This window comes from Hibiscus syriacus, unplaced genomic scaffold (assembly GCF_006381635.1).
Source record: "Hibiscus syriacus cultivar Baekdansim isolate YM2019G1 unplaced genomic scaffold, ASM638163v2 tig00009942_pilon, whole genome shotgun sequence".
Classification (NCBI taxonomy): Eukaryota; Viridiplantae; Streptophyta; class Magnoliopsida; order Malvales; family Malvaceae; genus Hibiscus; species Hibiscus syriacus.
The window spans coordinates 1573452-1594056 of record NW_024062205.1 but is presented as its reverse complement, the minus strand read 5'-3'; the positions used below and the strand labels follow the sequence as shown (position 1 = coordinate 1594056).

The window sequence follows — 20605 nt, the reverse complement described above, 5'->3', positions numbered from 1 at the left end:
AAAATATAGAGAGAGATGAGTGGAAACTTGAGAATAGTCAGATTTAAAGAGATGAACTTCATGGGGATGGGTGAATGGAAGAGAGGAAAAAGAGCTGTGGGGGATATGATTGGGAGTGTTGGGGATTCAATTGCTTGCAAATTTTATCTTGTATTGTAAATTTGTTTGTTTGTTTGTAATATAAATTCTTCAAGTTTCTATGCACAATGGCGGTTTTGATTCTCAAGTGATTGTTTTCTTTGGGTGAAAGTGTTGTATAAATAGAAACGAACTGTTGGTGATGATAGTTTCTTTTTATTTTGTTTCTTCTGATGATGTCATTATCGACAAGTGATCAAAACGTAAAGTTAGATATAATTTAAGAAATAGTCGGTGATCAAGATAGAATTGCGAGAATAAATGGGTGATTAATTACATATATTACGCTTAATCCTTTTACATCAAACATACCCTAGATTAACAATTTTCTGATTTTCTTTTTCTTTTCTTTTCAATCTGTCAAGATTATAATATTTCATTGGAAAATAGTAATGGAAGACAAGTAGGTAAATGTATTCCAAAACATCATAGATGATGCTGTATGCTTAAGGATATACAAAACTATGTTCATGGGGAGGCCAATGGATGCCTTCCCTTGGACAAGGGAGAGGAGCAAGCTGAGCTATGTAGGTAGGATTTTGTTCTCCCGGCATCACCACTGTCAAATCAGTCACATACGGCGTCGATACCTGCCATCACGACAGATTCATCGAACATCAGTTTCAAGATCCTATCGAAATAAAGCATATGTCAGAAATAAACTACATGTTTTACTTGTATATATATGATCAGAATTTACTTGATTCTACATGAAGAACAATAAGAGAAATTGGTAAATCATTGCCAAGGGACGAAGGGTTTTTAGCTTAGTGGCTGAAGAGTCGAAATTCGTGATCGATTAGCTGGTTGAAGTTTCTTTGTTCTTAAAGAGATGCTGTCAAAAGAGAAAGAACAGCAGAATATGCAGGGTGCATTGACTCAACAGCCTGATGAGATAGAAGCTTACTCTTTGCGGATTCCCGAGTTTTTCGGCAGCTCCGGATCCTAGTCCTTCTTGATCGGTTGAAGAGAAAGAAGAATTTGGCTGAAAAAGGTGTTCGAAGATGGCCAAGATAACAAACATCGATATCAAGATGGCTGTAGCAACAAAGCCGAAAGAAATGGCATTCATAGATGTCCCCAAGTTTTTCAACGGTGGTTCCTTATCGAATACAGGTTGAGACGGACTCGGATCGGAACTTGGGTACATGTTCCATGGCATTGATCTTCCAGTTCCAAACTCATTCATAGTTTCAAGTTTTTACTCTAGTAACATGAACTTCCTCATTCATGAGTTGCCATTGTTTCTGAAAATGATCAACAAAGGTAATCATCAAAATCCAGGAACATTCATCCACATTTCAAGGGCAACATGTCTCGAAATTGTCGACATAGCGATTATTACATGAGAAAGTTGAAATTCACAAGTAAAATTAACAAGGATGTTGTCAATGACAGTGTGAATGATATAAACATCAGCAGTAGCTACACCATATGATCAGCTCAACAATGAATCATTTTCAGACATTGTAGACCCTTCACATATTCGAATATGAATATCGACAACACCGACATTTTCGGGCGAGTTCAGTCATTCTGTTCGAACTAAAAGATATGAAAGTGGCACTTTCAGACTATCCTAAATCACATACCGAATCACTGAATCATAGATGAATGACCAAAAACGGGGGGAAAACACTGACCCAAAGTAGCAAAGCACCATATCACCTAATGTAAATGCTTCATGGCATCATCACAAATGAAAATAAACCAGAATCATTACTTACCAAGAGAGGAAAATCACAAGATAATGAACTTGGGGTCCTGGGAATTATGACTTATGAGCATAAAAAAAATGAACTTAATCCTTTGATCCTATGGCTCTAACCCTGCCCTGTAAAAAAACAAAAAAACAAAGACAAGCACCATTTCTTAAGGGCTGAGAGCAGCCTGGCTTTTATATACCCTAAATTAAAAATGCAGAGACAAAGTTATAGGACAATTCCCAGCAGTGTGCACATTGCTTTTGATTTTGTTGAATGAGAATGATGTTTACATAATCCTGATGGCTTGATTAATACTATACCCTTGTCTCAAGAAGCAAACCTAAAGGAATCAAAAGCATGGGCCTTGCTGTCTGGAGACAAGAAACAAAAAATTATATAAAATAGACATGATTATAACTGCATTTTCTAAAGTTAAAACCCAAAGATTATAAAATTTCCACATGAAAGAGATGATTATAACCATCATTAAAGTTAATGAAATTTACTTATGGAAAAACCTTCCATGTATCATTAACATAATCTCCAACTAAATCAAATAAAAGTTTAAAAAGATGAACTATACACAGTTATAATATGATTGTTTTATATATAAAAAAAAATTGGGTATTTGATTTAAAGTAAACACAAGAACAACAACAACAACAGGATAGAAAGCACATGCAAAAGAACAGAATGAAAATTGACTTGAAAGTTTAGGAAGAAAAAGGGGTGAATGAGAGAGAGAGAGAGAGAGGGAGAGACCCGACAGCTATGCATATGCGGTGCTATAAATGTAATGATTCAATAGAAGAATGAGAAAATGGACTGTGGCTTAAAGCAAAGAGCTTGAGAAAAAAGGGGGTGATCGATTAGAGTTCAGAAACCAGAACTATGTTCCTTGTATTTTTGTTTAAAGTCTAAAAGCAAACCTGGTGGGTGACTGTGCAGAGGTACCCATGAAGATAGATCCATCCCTTTTGCCAGAAACACCAAAGCTACTACTACAAGCTTACATATAAACTACTATTATTTTGCAAAATTTTCAATTTTTTGCGTAAGATTTTTGTAACTTTATTTTTATTTGATTTGGTCCTTAAAAAAAACTCATTATAAATATTTTGGGTAAATTATATCATTGACCACTCAATTATTTATCCCTTTTAATTTTTACCATCGATCTTTTAATTTTATCAATCAGACTACTAAACTATTTAATTATTCTCGATCAAGCCACTTGCATTAACATTTAACGGGTTAGGTGATATGATGGTTAGATATTTTAGTATAATCACACATTTGATACATGATATTTACATATTTTCTCAATTTAACATGTTTTTAATAAATTAAAATAAATTTAATAATTGAATTAGATGGTGTCATGTGTCACTCATCCCTCAAATTGAAGACAAAAGAAAGCAATGAAAAATTTGGGAAAGAAGGGAATTAAACCTAAGAAAATGGGAAAAATAGCCACGTGCCCAACCACAAACCAAGGTAAATGTTTGGTTTGAGATTGACAAAATGTGTTATATAACTTGAACTTTTGTGTATAAGTACTCCTAACATTTTTTTTTATAGAAAGTCGTTAGTTTTGTTAAAAATAGAAAATATCTAGAATTATAATAAAGATTTACAAGTATAATGGTAAACATAAAAATAAATTATAATTATGACATTTTCTTATAACTATCAACAGAAAAATAAACCACCTATATCACACAAAGACCAAAAAAAAGGAAAAGATTAAAAAAATCTAACCAATGTTCGAACAAAATAAAGATAAGAACAAATCTGATTACATCGGCAAACAATCTACAAAAGGGGATGAAGCTACTAAAAACTACCGACAAATCGCAAATCAAAGTCAAGCGATGTAAGAAAACTTTCTTCAAACACAAAATGCGTATACAAATCAATACGAAGGTCCATAGCAGGGAAGATCAGCATAATAACAAATAAACGCCATCTTGATCAGTCGTAGCAAAGTCAAATCCAACCCTGAGAAAAAAGATAAACGAAAACAACGACAATAAAATCGTAAGCTACCAAAAGTCAGAGAAAAATGTGCCACAAAGTCAGAGATAAATGTGCCATAAAGACAAACATAAGTATTCTTATTTAAAAAACTAAAAAAAAAACAAAGAAAAAAGACAAAGCGGTGGGTGGCAACCAACATCAAAATCGGTGCCTCCACCGATTAAATAAAATTAAAGAATAAAAAGTTGGATTAATCAATAAAATTGGGCACAAATTGTAAAGAAAAAAAGGGAAGAGAATAATCATAACATTTTTTATATATTAACTTCAAAAAAATATTTTAAATCTAAAATATATTTTATTATTATTTTCAATTTTGAATTTATATATTTTATCTTAATTTATTAATTATATTATATTATTATTTTAAATTATTAAATATATTTTATTATTGATTTAACTTAATATATATATATATATTCTTAATTTAAAAATATTTTTAACATATATTTAATAAGTTAAAGTAAGAATAAAATATATTTTTAGGGTTAAAATAATGTATAAAATATATAAACAATGTTGTATGGTCTAATTTCTTTAAACCAAAGGGTGACACTAACATACATGATATATAAATAATGTTGTCAATCTTGAACCAAGCAATGGCCTAGCTTAGTGGTTTGGTGTCAGGTTGCTTTCATATTAGTCCCCTCATCCAAAAATCTACTTTGTTTTATTTTCTTTCAATAAGAGAGTGACATGTGTCACCCTATAATTGGTGGAAAATAAATATACTAAATTATAATAAATTCAATTCTTTAATTGAATGGTGACACGTGGCACCATTTGATTCAATTATTAAATTTATTTTAATTTATTAAAAATATGACTATATCGAGAGAATATGTAAATAACATTGACCAAATGTGTGATTATACTAAAATATTTAACTGTCACGTCACATAATATATTAGATGTTAACGACAAATGGCTGTGTTGAGAACAATTAAATAGTTTAGTGGTGTGATTGATAAAATTCAAAGATCGATGATAAAAGTAAAAGGGCTAAATATTTGAATGGTCAATGGTATAGTTTACCCTAAACATTTTATGTTAGATTTTATAATTTAGGGGTTGTTTGTTTACTTCAGAATGATCAAGTGTTGAATGATTCAAATGCTGAATGATTCAGAGGCTATTGATGAATTAGCTCTGAATGTGACATGATGTTTGTTTACTGGCTCTGAATCATTCAGAATGTACTTCTGTGCTGAATCAGTCAGCACTGAATCATTCAGATATTTGAAACAAACGCGCTGAATACTAAACGGTTCAACTTTCAGCGCTGAATGATTTTATTAAGAGGTAAACAAACAACCCCTTAGTTTGAATAAATTCATTGTTGTGTAAGTTATCTTTCTAATCAAATAATTTTCATATAATATTACTGTGTTTGGGAGGAGCGTAACGGGAGACAGTTTCAAAACTCTGCTAAAGAATGGGAGGTGGTCCTCGGTAGGGGTGAGAGTTCGATCAACTCGAGTTAAAAAAATTTGAGTTATTCGAGTTGACGAGTCCTATTTTACAACTCATATTTAATTTAAAATTTTTCGAGTCAAATCTAGTCGAGTTGATTTTTCGAGTTTTTATTTAAATTTAATTATAAATATTTATAATATTATTTAATTCCAATTTAAATGTCTTTCTAAAACCACATATATAATACAAATATATTTCTTCATTTTTTTTCCATATGTGATATTCATATATCATACAAAGTCCAAGGACTATACTCACTCTTGAAAATAAATACACTAGTTACTAAAAATTTCGAGTTATTCGAGTTGAATTTTAAAACTCGATTTGAACTTAAAAAAATTTCGAGTCGAGTTTATGAAACTATAATCCGAAGTCAATTCGAGTCAAAAATTCAATTTTTCGAGTCGAATTGAGTTTTACTCACCTACTTGGGAATGTTGTTGGGATAGTGAGGAATATGCTTGTTGATTGGAAAATTGATAGTGCTGATATTGTTAATAGGGATCTTTGTGATAGTTGGGGAGTTATTCTTTGGAGTATTATTTGTTTTTTTTTTTTGGAATGCTCTGTTACTTGTAGTAGGTTTACCTGATTTTTCTTTGGATAATATATATGAAACTTATAAAATAATAATAATAATAATCATCATCATCATATAATAGATATTAAAAATTAAAGTTATTATAGATTTGTCTGATAAAGTTTGAAAGTTTTCTATAGTTTCAATTTTTTGTATTTTTTTTTTCAATATTAGTGAACTTCTACTTCTTTAACTATAGTTTTTCTCTTTTAAAATTTTCACGTAAAATTTATGTATTTTATATTATATAATCAATAATTTACTGTTGTTGTCTCATACAGTGGCGGATCCACGTTGGTATTACGATAGTCACGTGTCCATCCTGAAATTTTAATGGAATTCAAATTTTCTTCTTTAAAAATTAAAATTTTCTTTATTAATGTATGTGCCAACCTTGAAATTCTATGGAGCTCATCCTAAAATTTTATCGTATCAAAAAAATTTATATTATTAATATATGTATATCCACCCTAAAAAAATTCTAGATCCGCCATTGGACCCGTATAATCCCATTTTTTAATAATAAAATTGAAAGAATCTTTATATTCAAATTAATAGTACGAATCAATTGACTTTAGTGGTTAAAATGATTTCTTGCTATCTCTTGAAGTTTCGTGTTTGAATACTGTAGAGATACAAATATTTATTATCAAATGGTTAAGAGTATTTAAATAAATAAATATATAAACTATGGGGGTTCTTTTCATCTTAAACAAACAATCATTACTTGCTAGTGGTAAGTGTTTGATCGAGTCGAGTAAAAAAAATTCGAATTATTCAAGTTGACGAGTTATATTTTACAACTTGATGTTTACTTAAAACTTTTTCGAGTTGAGTTGAGTCGAGTATAAAATTTGAGTCGAGTCAAATTTTCAATTTTTTTGTTTGAATTTAATTGTAAATGTTTATAATATTATGATATTATTTTACTTCACTTTAAATAATTTTTTATAACGATATATATATATATATATATATATATCTTCATATTTTTTCATATGTAATGTACGTATATCATACAGAGTTAAGAGACTTGACTCATACTTGAAAATCAATTAATTAATTACTAAAAAATTCATGTGAGTTATTAATCGAGTTGTAATTTACAACTCAATTTGAACTTGGAATTTTTCGAGTCGATTAGAGTTTATTAAATTACAACTCAAAATCAATTCAAATCAAAATTTTTCGATTCAAAAGAATGATTTTTCGAGTGGAGTTGAGTTTTACACATCCATGTTAGTTGGTTTCGTTATCCTCCATAAAGCCAAGAATTCATGTTAACAACATAAAAGCAACAATCAGAGGTGAGGACCCTCGAGAAAGAAATAGGCTCTTCTGCCGAAAGATGCATTGAGTGTGAGCTCTTTGTCAAACAATATAATCAAAAATGTCCGAGACTGATGTGAAAGCCTATCTAAGACCTTAACCAATAATATCATACTATCTAAGACCTTAACCATTAATATCATAAAGTTTTTTAATATGATAACCCAAGTTATGATCTTGTAGTATTAATATAGGGTAAGCTTTTGAATAATTTTGGGGATACGTTCACTAGTTTGGAGACCAATTCAAATCGAGTCATAATTTATAGATGAATTTGAAATACTGAAAAAATTGATAATCAATTTAGAAAAAAAAATTATAATTTAAGAATGAAATTAGAATCTTCAAAAGTTTAGAAACCAATTTAGAAAGAAGATCATAATTTGAGAATATACGATTCAATTAACTCCAAAATAGTTTTAAAAATATAAAACATTCTAATATTAAATATATAAATATCCAATGTAAATTAAATCCCCTCAATTATTTATTTGACAAGCAGTTCATAAAATATGAAAAGCCAAATCATAACTCATAGACAAATTTCTAAAAGATGATGTTTCCCATTCCCATATAAGACATATTTCTAAAAGAAGAGGGGGTCACCTTTGATAAGGAAAGCACACTAAAGCAGGTCTTTGAAAACAAAAACAAATAACAAAAGGCTAATGTCAAGGAGCATAAAGGAATGAGCCGGGTCAGATTTGGTTTAGATAAAACTCTAAATATATAAAGAATAATTACATTATCTCGAATCAAATTAATTATTGTTCACTCTAAATTTAAATCCGACCAGGCTGTCCAATTATACCTTCTAAAAATCCCAATCACATAACCCATCCCATTGCATATTATATCATACAGCTCCACCCCTATTCATATCCCTGAGTAAGGCAGCTCTTTCATTGTCCAACACCAAGAGGACTTTCAAGTACCAAGTGGTCGTATGAGAAGTGAACTCGAGTATATTGCCAAAACCAAGGTACTAAACTAGAATATTTAGTTAAATGGGTCCAACATAAACAAAATTTAAAGTTGTGGGCAACCATAATATAAGTACCAATATTGTACCAAACAGAAAAGCAAAGAACCAATGGTAAATGAAGTTGTAGATTAACTAATAATATGCCAGTCAAGCCTTGAGCTTCCCATAGAACTTGGCCTTCTCCTGTGTTGTCTGGAAGCGACCATGACCAAACTTGGATGATGTATCAATGAACTTGAGCTTGATCTCCTCCAGAGCAACCCTAGAGGTTTGATGCAAGAGGGATTGCCTCAAAGTCACAACACGTTTCTTCGGCCCAACACAGCCGCCTTTGATCATCAAATAATCCTCTTTCACCACACCATAATGGGGGAATCCACCCATTGGGGTAATATCCTTTTCAGTCCTGAAATTTGGAGAAAATGAAGGGAATTAAAAAAATTACTTGGTTGCAACATTTAGCATAAGATGTAGATAACATGCTGGAAAAGAGGCGCTTGGCTAACCCGTCATATTCCGTCATGGCCGCATGTGACTCATGTCCAGCCTTTCCAAGCTTATACACTTTCTTATTCATCTCAGTGCGGTGATGGTAGCCGTTTTGCCCAGCCCTAGCAACAGTAAAAGAAACCCTAGCTGGATGCCATGCACCAATACAAGCAACCTTGCGAAGACCACGATGGGTCTTACGTGGGAGACGGGTGACACCCCATCTGGTCACCACGCCCTCATAGCCTTTACCCTTGGTCACCCCAATGATATCTATCATCTCATCCTTCTGAAACACAGCATCAACGGGAATAGGTTTCTCAAAGAAATTGTAAGCAAAGTCAACTTTCTGGGCAACAGTTCCACCATTGACTTGAATTTCCATTAAATGGGCCTTCTTCTGCTTCAAACCCTTCATTTTTCTAATCTATAGATATATATGAAATGGAAGACACCAAGGAAATCAGAAAACAATCATAAATAATTGGAAGAACTAAAACATAATTACACATTCTAGAACTGCTTGAGAGGAATATACCTGAGTGTGGGCCAAAACACGAATTACAGTGCAATATTTTTTCAATTTTTCCACCTGCAATTGAATGTCTTTTTTACCATCCTCAGTTTTAAACTTCTTTGAGTACTTGGTGAAAGCTTTCTTCTTAGACTTGCACCAGTGTTTATAATACCTTCGTTTCACCTCTTCACTCAGATACTGAGCCCACACGGTGCCGAGAGTACGGAGACCACGAGGAGTTTTGACATATCCAACAACTCCAACAACAACCATAGGTGGCGTCTCAATGATAGTAACGGCTTCACAAGTCTCCTTCTTGTGAAGTTCTGGAGGAAAGAACATAAATATATTAAACTAACCAGCTAAACATGGAGAATCAACCATGCAAGAAAGAATATAAATAGAACACTATAATTTCTTAAAGCAGTAAATATGGAAAAGACTATCTTGAATCCCACAATTTAAAAATCATGAGCTAGAGAAAGAAGAATTACTCGATCCAGGTTTTTCAACTTCCCTCACTATATGGGTCATCCCAGCTTTATATCCCAAGAATGCAGTTAAACTGCATGGCTTAGTTGGATCATCCTTTGGGAATGCCTTCACTGAACAACCACAAAAGGAGAAAGAGAAATCATAAAATTTTATTTAAAACAACCATAGAGGAAGTTATGATAGCTAGAACCTAAAATGTTCACTAAATAATTTGACATGTTGAACATAATAAGGGATAGTGTTGGCAATTACAACTTCACAAATATGTGGGATTAAAAGACAAACAATTAAAATAAATGGAGTTCTGCTCAGCAACATCTAGTGCAATGAGACAATTGAATAAGAGGGAAACTCAACAATATCACAAAGTAAATATCAAATGTTCCTAACAATTAAATGGGAAATACAGGAAAAAAAACCTTTTCCTCTATGGCGTGAGGCTCTTTTCCTTGGAAGAAATCCCAAAGAGCCATGCCTTGGATGCTCAAACTTGCGATGAGACATTTTTTCAATAATAAATACTCTGCAAAATTAAAAATAATTCAGTTCCATTTTTACCTTCAGCATAAGCATAATTCAAGCTAAAAGCATAATGGGGGGAAGTGATTTTTTTAGGTAGACCATTAGATCAAAACGAGAAAATATGAAGTTTTGAATCTGGATGGAAGCAAATCAATATCCTAGAGTTTTTTTTTTCGAAAATCCAATTACACAACTGTAAATCAAAACAGTATAATAAAGATTTAAACCCAGATGTATAAAAACATGAAGAACAACAGATCTAGCAAATCGAAAGTAAATGGATCCCAAGACCAAAGGCCTATGGCATGAACTTTAAGCACACCAATTCTCGGGCTCCTTTGGTATTTCTTCCCAAAACCCAATTTTCAGGGTTTTGGCGAGAAGAGCCCTTTTCGAGACTCCAGCCTTGATTTACTCAACAATGTCTTTTCATGGGGAAATCCATCCCAATCATCGCCAGAAACTGAAATTAATCAATATGTTTTCATACACCAAGAGCATTACCAAACAGTAAATCACGTAAAGGGCTAAACGGAAAAAAAATTCAGCAACAGGATTCAATAAGCTTGAAATGAAATTCGCAACGAAAATTGAAACGCTAATACCTCGAGATCTGAAAGAGAGGCAAATAGAGAATTAAAGAAGCTCGAGAGCGGCAATCAGCTTCTTCAATGTATAGAAACCCTACCTTGGTTTTGCTAGTGTATTTATAATATTTAAAGACGGCCATGATCAACCTTCATACGTTGGATATCGACCGTTAGATCCCCACGTCTAGGGCTATTATTGTTTTTTTGTGTTTCGAAATGAAATTGTAACTCTTCTGCGGCAACGGCGGTGGGCCGGACGAAGGGCCGCCGTCTGTCCAGTATTAAAATACGGGCTTCGCCCAATATATAGATGGATGGTCCTTTTATTCTAGAATCCAGCCCATCAATGGGACCAAACTCTAAGGCTTTTAAATTACTTTTGGATTTTTATATATAATAAAAAAGTAATATTTTTTTTAAAATTTATAAAATTCATGGTAACATTTTTCAATAGTCTTCGGTGATTATAAGATAATATATGTTCAGAACTTTATTATCCTTGGGACAACTTTCACACGCCCTGCAAATACAATTGTTTGAACTCGATATCTCTATAAATAATAATATTCTTTTTTACCCTTAAAACCACCTAACGAGTTTAAAATAATCTTTGATCAATATAAATTTAATGAAGTCGAATTTATATATTACCAAATATATTTGTGGTAGACCACCCACCGATAACCTATAACCCAAAGGATCTGTGTCACTTGGTATGCTAACAGTAATAATAATATAAATAATTAAAATGGCCACCCAACCACAACTACATTTTGCAATAGCAGCGCTGAAAATAGGTTAGCAGGTGAACTAACAAAGCCAAAATCGATCCATATACGTTTTGGCCTTGTTTTCCTCTCGAATTTTGGTATATAAACCAAGCACCAGCAATGTTTTCCTCACTTCCGATCACTCTTTGTTTCATACATTGGAAAGAATTTCTAGTAATGGCATCTTTCAATTGTTTCATCTTGGCCTTGTTTGCGGCACTGATGTTTTCCGGCATCGACGTCGGCCTAGCAGCTCGCCGTCTTCAGCAATTACCGCCCATGCCGACAACGGGGCTGCCGCAGCCTACGATACCGGCTTTACCGACACTGCCGAAACCCGGCTCACTACCAACACTTCCTAGCATTCCCAATTTGCCTACTGTCCCGAGGGTTACCCTGCCACCGTTGCCGAGCTTCCCTTCGATTCCCACGATTCCGACTACTATTCCCTCAATTCCGTTCCTCTCTCCACCGCCATCGACAACCAGTCCTTGAGAATGTATGCTTATTGTCAGTGCTTCGACGTACTTCCTTTTACTATGGTGATAAGAGTCCTATTGTTTTTATGTTTGACATTGCTTCTATCATCTTATATTCCTATTTCTTGTACCTTGTGATTTCTATTATATGAATTATGTTTAGTGTTTGAATACATCACGAACGAACACAAAAATTTATGTTGCGTGTGATGAACGTTTACAATTTTAAGAGAGAAAATTTTACGTTATATGTGATGAACGTTTAAAATTTTAAGAGAAATGAATTTACAAAATTTTAGATTTTTCTGCTTATTTGTGTAAGCAAAATTTGGTTTTTTTTTCTTACACACTGCAACCATTTACAACTAACCATTAACCCAAAGATTACTTCTTTAATTTCTAACAATATTAGTTATTCTTCCCTCGTAAAATATCCTAGTTTAAAATAACAAAAATAAATTTTGAATCGAATCAAATTAAATTTAAACACGTGTATATTTAAAAAAAGAGAGAGAGACAACGATATAAAAATAACAACGTTACCTTTTGCGGCGTTAGTTTTAGCAGCGCTTTTTGCGGCGTTTTTACATACGCCAGGAAAGTTTTTAACGGCGCTTAAAAACGCCGTTATAGAACTAAAAAACGCTGCTAAAACCCTATTTTGCTGTAGTAATTTGATAATCTACTTATTTAAAGTCTTAATTTTTATATAAAATAAAATTTTATAATTTATTTAAATTATAAGAATTCAATTCTACTTAAATATAAAAATAAATTACTTATTTATTCAAAAAATATTTGATTAATTTAAAATATATATATATATATATATATATATATATATATATATATATTCTTGAATTTTATTCATCCCTAATCACATTATGACAACAAAGAAAATAAGAATGAGAACCAGATTTCAACCCTGCATCTACTAAATAATTTCTTGGATATTATAAAAATGTTACTAAAATTTTGTCAAACTTTAAATAATAAACAAAAACCCAATTTTTTTCTTTATTACAATCTTTAAAAAGAATATCAAGCAAGATTGTTAGTGAAGCTTTGATTTATTGTATATAATAAAGAGAGAAATCTGAGTCTTAATTTAATATTAAAGCGTATTTTCTTAACTGTATATTAAGACTGTCGTACGACAGAACTTCCCGATGGGAAGGAAGACTACTTGCTTAAACTTTTTTTACTATTTGAGTTTTATAATATAGGTTCCGTTCAAATTTAAGACTCGCAGTATTTTTATGACTCACGTAAAAGTAGGTGTTCAAACTATGTAATTGTTTATGTGGATAAAAAAATTGTTTAAAATTGATGTCTAACGTTTTCAATGTTATACTTTCAGGTGTTTGAACTGTAATAATCGTTAAATATGATCATTCTCTAGTTAGTCATATAGAATTTTAATCTTTTACTAAAAAACACTTAAAGTTATTATTTAAATAAAACTCAAAATCTCGAAAAATCCTAATTTCAATCTTCTTACCACCACTTGCCGCTATTACCATTCGGGTTGAAATCTTGATGTCTCGCGACCGCCCGTTGTGAATTTTGATTAAGAGTGATGATTTCAACGATTCAAGCAACAACAAAAATTCTTTTAAGTACCTGAAATTCATTTTAGATTATACCTATTTATTTTTGTTCCGGATTATAAAACTCACAATATATGAAGATAATATAGTACTAAATTTACAAAATTATGCTAGCAGTGAATTGGTAGATGACCAAATACGACACCAAATATTTTAACTGCTTTCTCCGCTCTGACACGGTACCGAACACCGTCGGCTTCTTCTTTGTCCGTGTAAAACGCAACTCTGTCGCCGATACAAAGCTGTTTGGTGCGAACGAACTCTAGCCATCCCTTGGTAAGAACAGGCTTCCGGTACTTTTTGTTCGTACGAGTGTAAATTCGGAACTTCCAAACACGGCGGCGCTCGTCTCTTGCACGAAAATCCACCGCATGCTTATCTCCACTTAAAGGAGGGAAAGACTCAAGGGACTTGTTCGGGAGGTTCATTCGTATCTGGATATCAGTCCTACTAAGCAACTTCGAGATGATTGGCGCCATTGAAGGCCGGCGTAAAAGGCGTTGTTGCGGTTGTCTGTTGCTGCCTGCCGCTGTCGGAGGGAGGGTGTTCCTCCGCTCCGCTATTTATGAATCAAAAATATTGGTGGGTTCCCATGGACGTGTTTTCCAAGTGGATTCGCTTTGTTGATTTTGATCCCCTTGGCAATTACGGGGAGATTTCCGTACATGTTTCTCCTCAACGACGACGGCAATATTCTTGCCATTGCCAATTCTTTAACGTAACGTTTTGATATATATATATATATATATATATATATATATATAAGGTTGAATATTTAGATTAGAGGAGGACTGTACGAACTAACCGACTTCGGTGATTAAGGAATTATTATCATTTAAAGTCTTATGTTTGAGCATGACGTATGTAAATGTGTATCAATATACGAGAGTTCATTGTTAAAATGGTTGAGACTCTGTCGAACAGATGATAACTTGTAGTCATCAAGGTTCAGTGGAAAAAATACATTTAAAACTGTTGAGGCGGGAGAGGAGAGGAGGGGAGGAATAAGATGGTAGTAGTGGTCGTGGGTATTTGAAAAAAAATAGAAATTAAAAATTTTGGGGATAAATTAGATATAAAATTATTGTTTAATGATCTATTTGATGTTTTAGTACTAATTTATGGGGTAGAATTAAATATTAATCTTTTTGTTAACGTTGCCACATCATCAATTTAACGGGATGATTTTAGAGTGACAATTCTGTTACAAATCGATAACATTAGTGATCAATTTATAAACTTCAATAAAGAAAACGAAAATTCACTCAAATTTTAGTAACTATTGGTGTAGTTTAACAAATATTAATTTCAATAACAATGATACTAGAAATCAAAATCAGGCAATTCAAACCAAACCAACCGTGGTTGGTTCAAGTGGTAAGAAATTTGATATGGCTTAAACATGTCTCAAATTCGGATCCTTGTATATATAGAAAATCCACGCGATAAGACTAACTCGCCAAAGTCAAGTGTGTGACGCAAGTCAGTTCAAATTAATTAAGACGAAACTCTAAAACCGAGAGGGCAATAAAAGTATCAATCAATTCAGAATTCGGTTCCGAGTAGTTTATAAGAGAATACGAGTTATGTTTATGTTAGAAATCATCTGTAACAATAGGGATAAAGTTTCTCCTTAAATTTCTCAAATTATGATTTTAATGGGAATAAGTGTGAGGAATGGAAATTCTTTGGTTTGCTTCTTGAAACCGAAATTCGGTAAGATATTGAATTTTTGTGAAAGTAAAAGAAGGGATAATGATGTTGGCAATCTATTGTGTGAAGGTTGAATGGTGGACTGCGGGAAGATAGAACACATGGACTAAATTGAAACGATACTAAAATGTTAAAGTTAAATTTTTAGAATTAGGATCGAATTATAATAAATGTAGAAGTTGAAAGTTATATTTGTTATTATATCAATTTTATTAATTATTACATCATATTCTGTTAAATTTTTAATAGAGATTGACTAATTTATCATTATTTTTAAATCAATTGATCATTATATAATTTTTCGTAATCAAGGGATTAACAAAAAAAAAATCTATAACTAGAAGACTATTTACAAGTTTTACCCTATTTTAAAAGTTTTAATAATAAGAAATTATTATTATTATTATTATTATTATTATTATTATTATTATATGATAAAATTCCTATCATTATTTTGATAGGAATTCAATTTAGTCCTAACTTGATTGATTGCTATGTTCTAAATTAAGAAATTGTAAAAATAGCATGATGACTAGTCGAGGTGAGATAATTTTATTCCTAATATATATGGTTTTAATGTTGTTTTTCCAATGAAAATTAATAAGTTTTATTCATTACAATTAGGTTTGTGAACTTTTAGAATATTTCAATTTAGTCCTCAACCATAATTTCAAGTTGAAATTCCTTAATAATTGGTTAATAAGAGTAATTGAAATATGCTTCAAGGTTGAGAGTCAACCCATGATTTCTATTCATGTTTGATTCCAATTAAATTATGAAAACACCTTCGATTTAATTTCTATTTAAATCTAGTTGAGGGTGTCACAAGACCGATTGATAATGTAACATTCTAAGCTTGATTCACAAGATCCAATGGGAGAAGCACCAATCTTCTGGAGATTAAATTATGAAAACACCTTCGATTTAATTTCTATTTAAATTAGTGAGGGTGTCACAAGACCGATTGATAATGTAACATTCTAAGCTTGATTCACAAGATCCAATGGGAGAAGCACCAATCTTCTGGAGATCAGAACCCAAATTAAATATGAAAACACCTTCGATTTAATTTCTATTTAAATTAGTTGGGTGTCACAAGACCGATTGATAATGTAACATTCTAAGCTTGATTCACAAGATCCAATGGGAGAAGCACCAATCTTCTGGAGATCAGAACCCAAAATATTTGAAGATCCACCAATCTTCTGGAGAAGCATTTCCATGTTTGAAGTCAACCGAGCTATGTGGTTTTCCATACGGGAATGTTTTTCCTCCATGGCCTCCATTTTTTTCACTGCCATCTTAAGCACCTCTTCATTTGCAGAACTAGATCCAACTCCCACATTTCAACCGTCAACACCAATAGTTTCTTTAATATCGACGAATACTTTGCTCCGTATCTCCGTCATAACAACCACCGTCAACCACTACTTTGCAATGTCGGAAGCGTCGATGCGACCGAGAGCTGCGGTTTCCAAGCAGACATCTCAATCAATAGATGGCAGCAGCGGGCAGCGGGCATGGCCGTGAAACATAACATTCTCAATCACAGCAGCCTAATTTATCTCGACGGGCACTCTCGCAAACCTTGACGGGACGGCAAACTTGGCCAATATCCTCCCTACAGGCACGCTGTTAGCTTTGCAACTGCTGGTGCCGGTTTTCACCAACAACGGGTCGTGTGATCCCGCCACGCGCCATGACGGTCCTCCTCCTCCTGGCCCTTTCCTGTTTCCTCTCCTGCTTCACCGACAGCGAGGCATCCATGGCCGGTTCAATAAGTTTTAATGCCCTGGGCGAAATAATAATTTTATGCCCCTATACTTATACCGTATAATAGACAAAACATAAATAATTTTTTTTAAAACAAAAATGTAATATAAATTATAGTCAAACAATATTAATACTAATACAAACCAAAACCTACAAAGGATAATTGATTAAGCAACATCTGGTGTCTGCACTTTCAAGGGAGAATTAATTTTTTTTTATCTTCGTCGCCTACCCTAAACCTTCCATCGACCGATCAGGTGTTTTGGACTAATTTTTTTGGGCCAAATATATATATACACACTATGCACTAGAAAACTGATGCCCCTCAAACATGCTGACTTGGACTAAGGCCTATCTGGCACATATATTGGGCCGAGCTTGGAGGCATCCGACGTGTGAGAAAGGAGACATAGTGACTAGAAGATGAACGAAAAGTAAATGAGATGAGAAGCAGTAAAAGAGGCAATTCTGTTTACTAAATGTGAAAGAAATGATTTATAAAATGCTTGAGTCTTTAACCTATTATAAATATAAACAGTACTTATATAGCACCACTTAACCAAATTTAACAACTTGATCTAACAAACTAACCAACCATTAACAAACTCAGTTAATTTTGACTAAACCAATACCAACTAATTACATTCTATTATATTATATTTTTAACACGACGGATGAGTTTATTACGGTTTTGCGACGTTCAAAGGGTTGTCCTTGTTTGACTACCCCGATCCTAAGGATTCGAGTTTGGCCGATTTGAGCAAGTATAGACTCAAGTTTATCGATGGAGTTCACTCTGTTTTGTCGGTGTTCGTGTTTGGTGCAGTAGGCTTTGAGAGACAAGAATGTCTTGAACTGCTTCTATCCGACACCTGAACATGAAACCGAGGAGGTTTTGAGCATTGCACCGGTCGGAGTTTGGCTGATTTGCAGCTTATTGTTCGTGGTTTTTCCGACCACAAGGCATGGAATTGGCTATCCAATCACGACAAGAAAATAGTTGATAATTTATTTTGCTCATCAAACCGTCGAATTCGAACAGTGAAATTTGGGATTTCATGACTTGATCTGTGGATTCTATAGATTAATGTCGAACAGTGAATTTTTTTTTAAAAAAATTCATTTAGAATTTGCTGAAGTTGCACTCCACGTAAGACGGACACTTGACGTTTGAAACGATATGTATCAATAGAAAAACCAAGATATATGGATATCATTGAAACCATTGAACATATTTTTTATTGAAGAATTTAATTTTATTAAAAATATAGAATATTTAAATTACAATTAATTACAATCGTACATATATTTAAGATATTTTTTTAAACGATAAAACTAGTCAATTAAGATCACAATGATCATACAAAGAAAATGTTAAAAAAAACTTAACCAAATAAACTCATATAAAGGATAGATACAAACAGACCTGACCGCATCGGCAAACGAACCACAAAAGGGGATAAACCTATGGAAAGACCAACGACAAATAGCAAATCAAATTTGAGCGACGTGAAAAATATTTTTTATTGATTCGAGTGTGTTTAATTGTGTATCATCTTTTTATATAATTAATTATATTTTTTAGGGTTTAAAGACAAATTTAGGAATGTATTATAAGAAAGGAAAGTACATATATATAGAAAATACAAAATTTCTTTGCAAGCCAATTTGTATTGTATTTTTCCATAAAAAAAGATTTAACAAACTAAGTGGGATTTTACATTAAATACAGATTCACAAATGGATGGGATTTTACATTGCTATTAGGCTATATAAAGAGGAATTCATGGACGTTTTAGGGCACACACTTGATCATCTGCAGTTCTGATTTCTAATCCATATAACACACGAAGATGGCTAGGTTTTCATGGGCTCCCTTTGCCTTCTTCTTCGTCCTCGCTGTTTTCACTTTCGCCATCCAAACAGTAAATGTATTGCTCTTATCCTTCTCGGTGAACGTTGATTTATAAACTATGAATTTCATCTCTCTAACTCCACTCGTTTCATGTCCACAGGCTGGCGGGGAAGGATCACTTCGCCTCCAAGGTACAAAGCATTATAATTCAAATTTCCATTTTCTATTACCTTGTCACGTTCGATCATAGCAATTCGATTCACTGAAAGTTTTATTATGCATGTAGATTGTCCGAACGCATGCAACGTTCGGTGTTCGCAGACACAGTATAAGAGTGCGTGTTTGGAGTTCTGCAACTACTGTTGTAAGAGGTGTTTGTGTGTTCCTTCGGGCTTTTATGGCCACACCGGGGAATGTCCATGCTACGACAACATCAAGACCAAGGAAGGCAAAAATAAATGTCCTTGATTTTGTTAATTACGAAATAATATGATTAATTTTCAATTGAAGACGTTACAATAACTTGAGGTGTTGAAAATTTTATCTTGCAATAATATGCTACCATTTAATTCCGATTACATGGTTTTGTCGCTATATTTTAGAAAATATAGTCCCTATACTAATAAAAATAATCAAACGAGGTCAAGCTTTTACTAGTTTAGCATTGATGTTTAAGAAATGACTGATTCTCCAAACAAAAAATTTCATTTGCGGAACCATAAAAGTTGTAACAATAATTGGCCTTACTTGATTCTTTTCAAGAGCACACGGACCAAACTGATCCATTTGATAGTAGAGAAATTAATTTGAACATTTTCAATAATAGATAGACTAAACTGATATAATACTTATAATAGGGGGACTAAATAGATCATGTTATCGAAGAACATTATTATCAAAATACATATTCATGATGATGAAATACAACCACTGCCGGACAAAATAATCAGCAAAAATAATGTTCTCAACCATGCTTACTTGAATTACAATATTTTCTTACATTCTACATAGCAGTTTTTTTTTTGCCATATATACCGTATTCACTAAAGTCAAGTGTGCGACCTGGATCGATTCAGATTAGTCAAGACAAAGCCTTAGAATGAGAGGTTAACAAAAAAAAACCCTAATAGATTTTTGGGTGAACTACACATTTAGTACCTAAACTATCAGATTTGTTTTGATTGTTTTTAATACATAAACTTTCATTTGTTTCAAAACCATACGTGATGTTTATTTTTTTGTTTCATTTTAGTAACCCGTCGTTAAAAACTTAGCGGCACTATATTTTTTATGGGTAAATTATATCATTCTTCACTCAACTATCTTCTCACTCCTATTTTGGTCTCTAAAATTTAAAATTTATTTAGTTTAACTACTCAACTTTCAAATTACTCATGTTTTAATCACTCTAATTTATTTTATTAATAATTTTTGTGACATGAAATTTTATCAATATATAATTATAATTAAAAAATAAATTTGTAAGTTAGAGTGATTAAAATAGGAATAATTTAAAAGTTAAGTAATTAAATTAA

General features: G+C 32.5%; 4 protein-coding genes and 1 pseudogene across 8 annotated transcripts; 3 read left to right on the top strand and 2 right to left on the bottom strand.

Moving 5' to 3' along the window:
• Window positions 1-486: 486 nt before the first annotated feature.
• On the bottom strand, window positions 487-2825 carry LOC120203388. 5 transcript variants are annotated; one of them, XR_005523813.1, is made up of 5 exons: window positions 2774-2813; window positions 2165-2215; window positions 1866-1972; window positions 1046-1385; window positions 487-728 (listed from the first exon to the last, which is right to left on the bottom strand). XR_005523813.1 is itself a non-coding variant. In XM_039203691.1 (4 exons), the coding sequence occupies exons 3-4, from the start codon at window positions 1325-1327 to the stop codon at window positions 585-587; spliced, it is 426 nt and encodes a 141-aa protein (XP_039059622.1). In that variant the 5' UTR covers window positions 1328-1385; window positions 1866-1972; window positions 2774-2818; the 3' UTR covers window positions 493-584. The 5 variants fall into 5 exon arrangements, 4 of the variants coding, with proteins under 4 accessions (XP_039059622.1, XP_039059623.1, XP_039059625.1 ...); XM_039203691.1 differs by lacking the exon at window positions 2165-2215 and having other exon boundaries at window positions 493-728; window positions 2774-2818; XM_039203692.1 differs by lacking the exon at window positions 2774-2813 and having other exon boundaries at window positions 493-728; window positions 2165-2222.
• A 5393-nt stretch (window positions 2826-8218) lies between these two features.
• LOC120203502 (60S ribosomal protein L3-like) lies at window positions 8219-10956 on the bottom strand. Its single transcript, XM_039203783.1, has 7 exons — window positions 10886-10956; window positions 10178-10281; window positions 9758-9868; window positions 9285-9589; window positions 8764-9173; window positions 8374-8663; window positions 8219-8306 (listed from the first exon to the last, which is right to left on the bottom strand). The coding sequence occupies exons 2-6, from the start codon at window positions 10260-10262 to the stop codon at window positions 8405-8407; spliced, it is 1170 nt and encodes a 389-aa protein (XP_039059714.1). The 5' UTR covers window positions 10263-10281; window positions 10886-10956; the 3' UTR covers window positions 8219-8306; window positions 8374-8404.
• An 861-nt stretch (window positions 10957-11817) lies between these two features.
• Window positions 11818-12135, top strand: LOC120203560 (protein PELPK1-like). The gene has a single exon (XM_039203825.1). It carries the CDS (start codon window positions 11818-11820, stop codon window positions 12133-12135), a length of 318 nt encoding a protein of 105 aa, XP_039059756.1.
• Window positions 12136-16879: 4744 nt separating this feature from the next.
• LOC120203559 lies at window positions 16880-18215 on the top strand (annotated as a pseudogene).
• Window positions 18216-19037: 822 nt separating this feature from the next.
• Window positions 19038-19550, top strand: LOC120203501 (gibberellin-regulated protein 12-like). Its single transcript, XM_039203782.1, has 3 exons — window positions 19038-19146; window positions 19231-19261; window positions 19357-19550. Exons 1-3 carry the CDS (start codon window positions 19069-19071, stop codon window positions 19536-19538), a joined length of 291 nt encoding a protein of 96 aa, XP_039059713.1. The 5' UTR covers window positions 19038-19068; the 3' UTR covers window positions 19539-19550.
• The last annotated feature ends 1055 nt before the right edge of the window (window positions 19551-20605 follow it).

Bases quoted from the DNA above. Each gene is read 5' to 3' on its own strand.
- LOC120203501 (XM_039203782.1), top strand. From the start codon at position 19,069: ATGGCTAGGTTTTCATGGGCTCCCTTTGCCTTCTTCTTCGTCCTCGCT. The intron at 19,147-19,230 runs GTATTGCTCTTA...TCATGTCCACAG, and splicing joins TCGCCATCCAAACAGTAAAT to GCTGGCGGGGAAGGATCACT. The intron at 19,262-19,356 runs GTACAAAGCATT...TTATGCATGTAG, and splicing joins AGGATCACTTCGCCTCCAAG to ATTGTCCGAACGCATGCAAC.
- LOC120203388 (XM_039203690.1), bottom strand. From the start codon at position 1,327: ATGAATGAGTTTGGAACTGGAAGATCAATGCCATGGAACATGTACCCA. The intron at 729-1,045 runs GTAAGCTTCTAT...TCGTGATGGCAG, and splicing joins AACTCGGGAATCCGCAAAGA to GTATCGACGCCGTATGTGAC.
- LOC120203560 (XM_039203825.1), top strand. From the start codon at position 11,818: ATGGCATCTTTCAATTGTTTCATCTTGGCCTTGTTTGCGGCACTGATG.
- LOC120203502 (XM_039203783.1), bottom strand. From the start codon at position 10,262: ATGTCTCATCGCAAGTTTGAGCATCCAAGGCATGGCTCTTTGGGATTT. The intron at 9,869-10,177 runs GTTTTTTTTCCT...GTGGTTGTTCAG, and splicing joins CTCACGCCATAGAGGAAAAG to TGAAGGCATTCCCAAAGGAT. The intron at 9,174-9,284 runs GTATATTCCTCT...ATATATCTATAG, and splicing joins GTGTTTTGGCCCACACTCAG to ATTAGAAAAATGAAGGGTTT.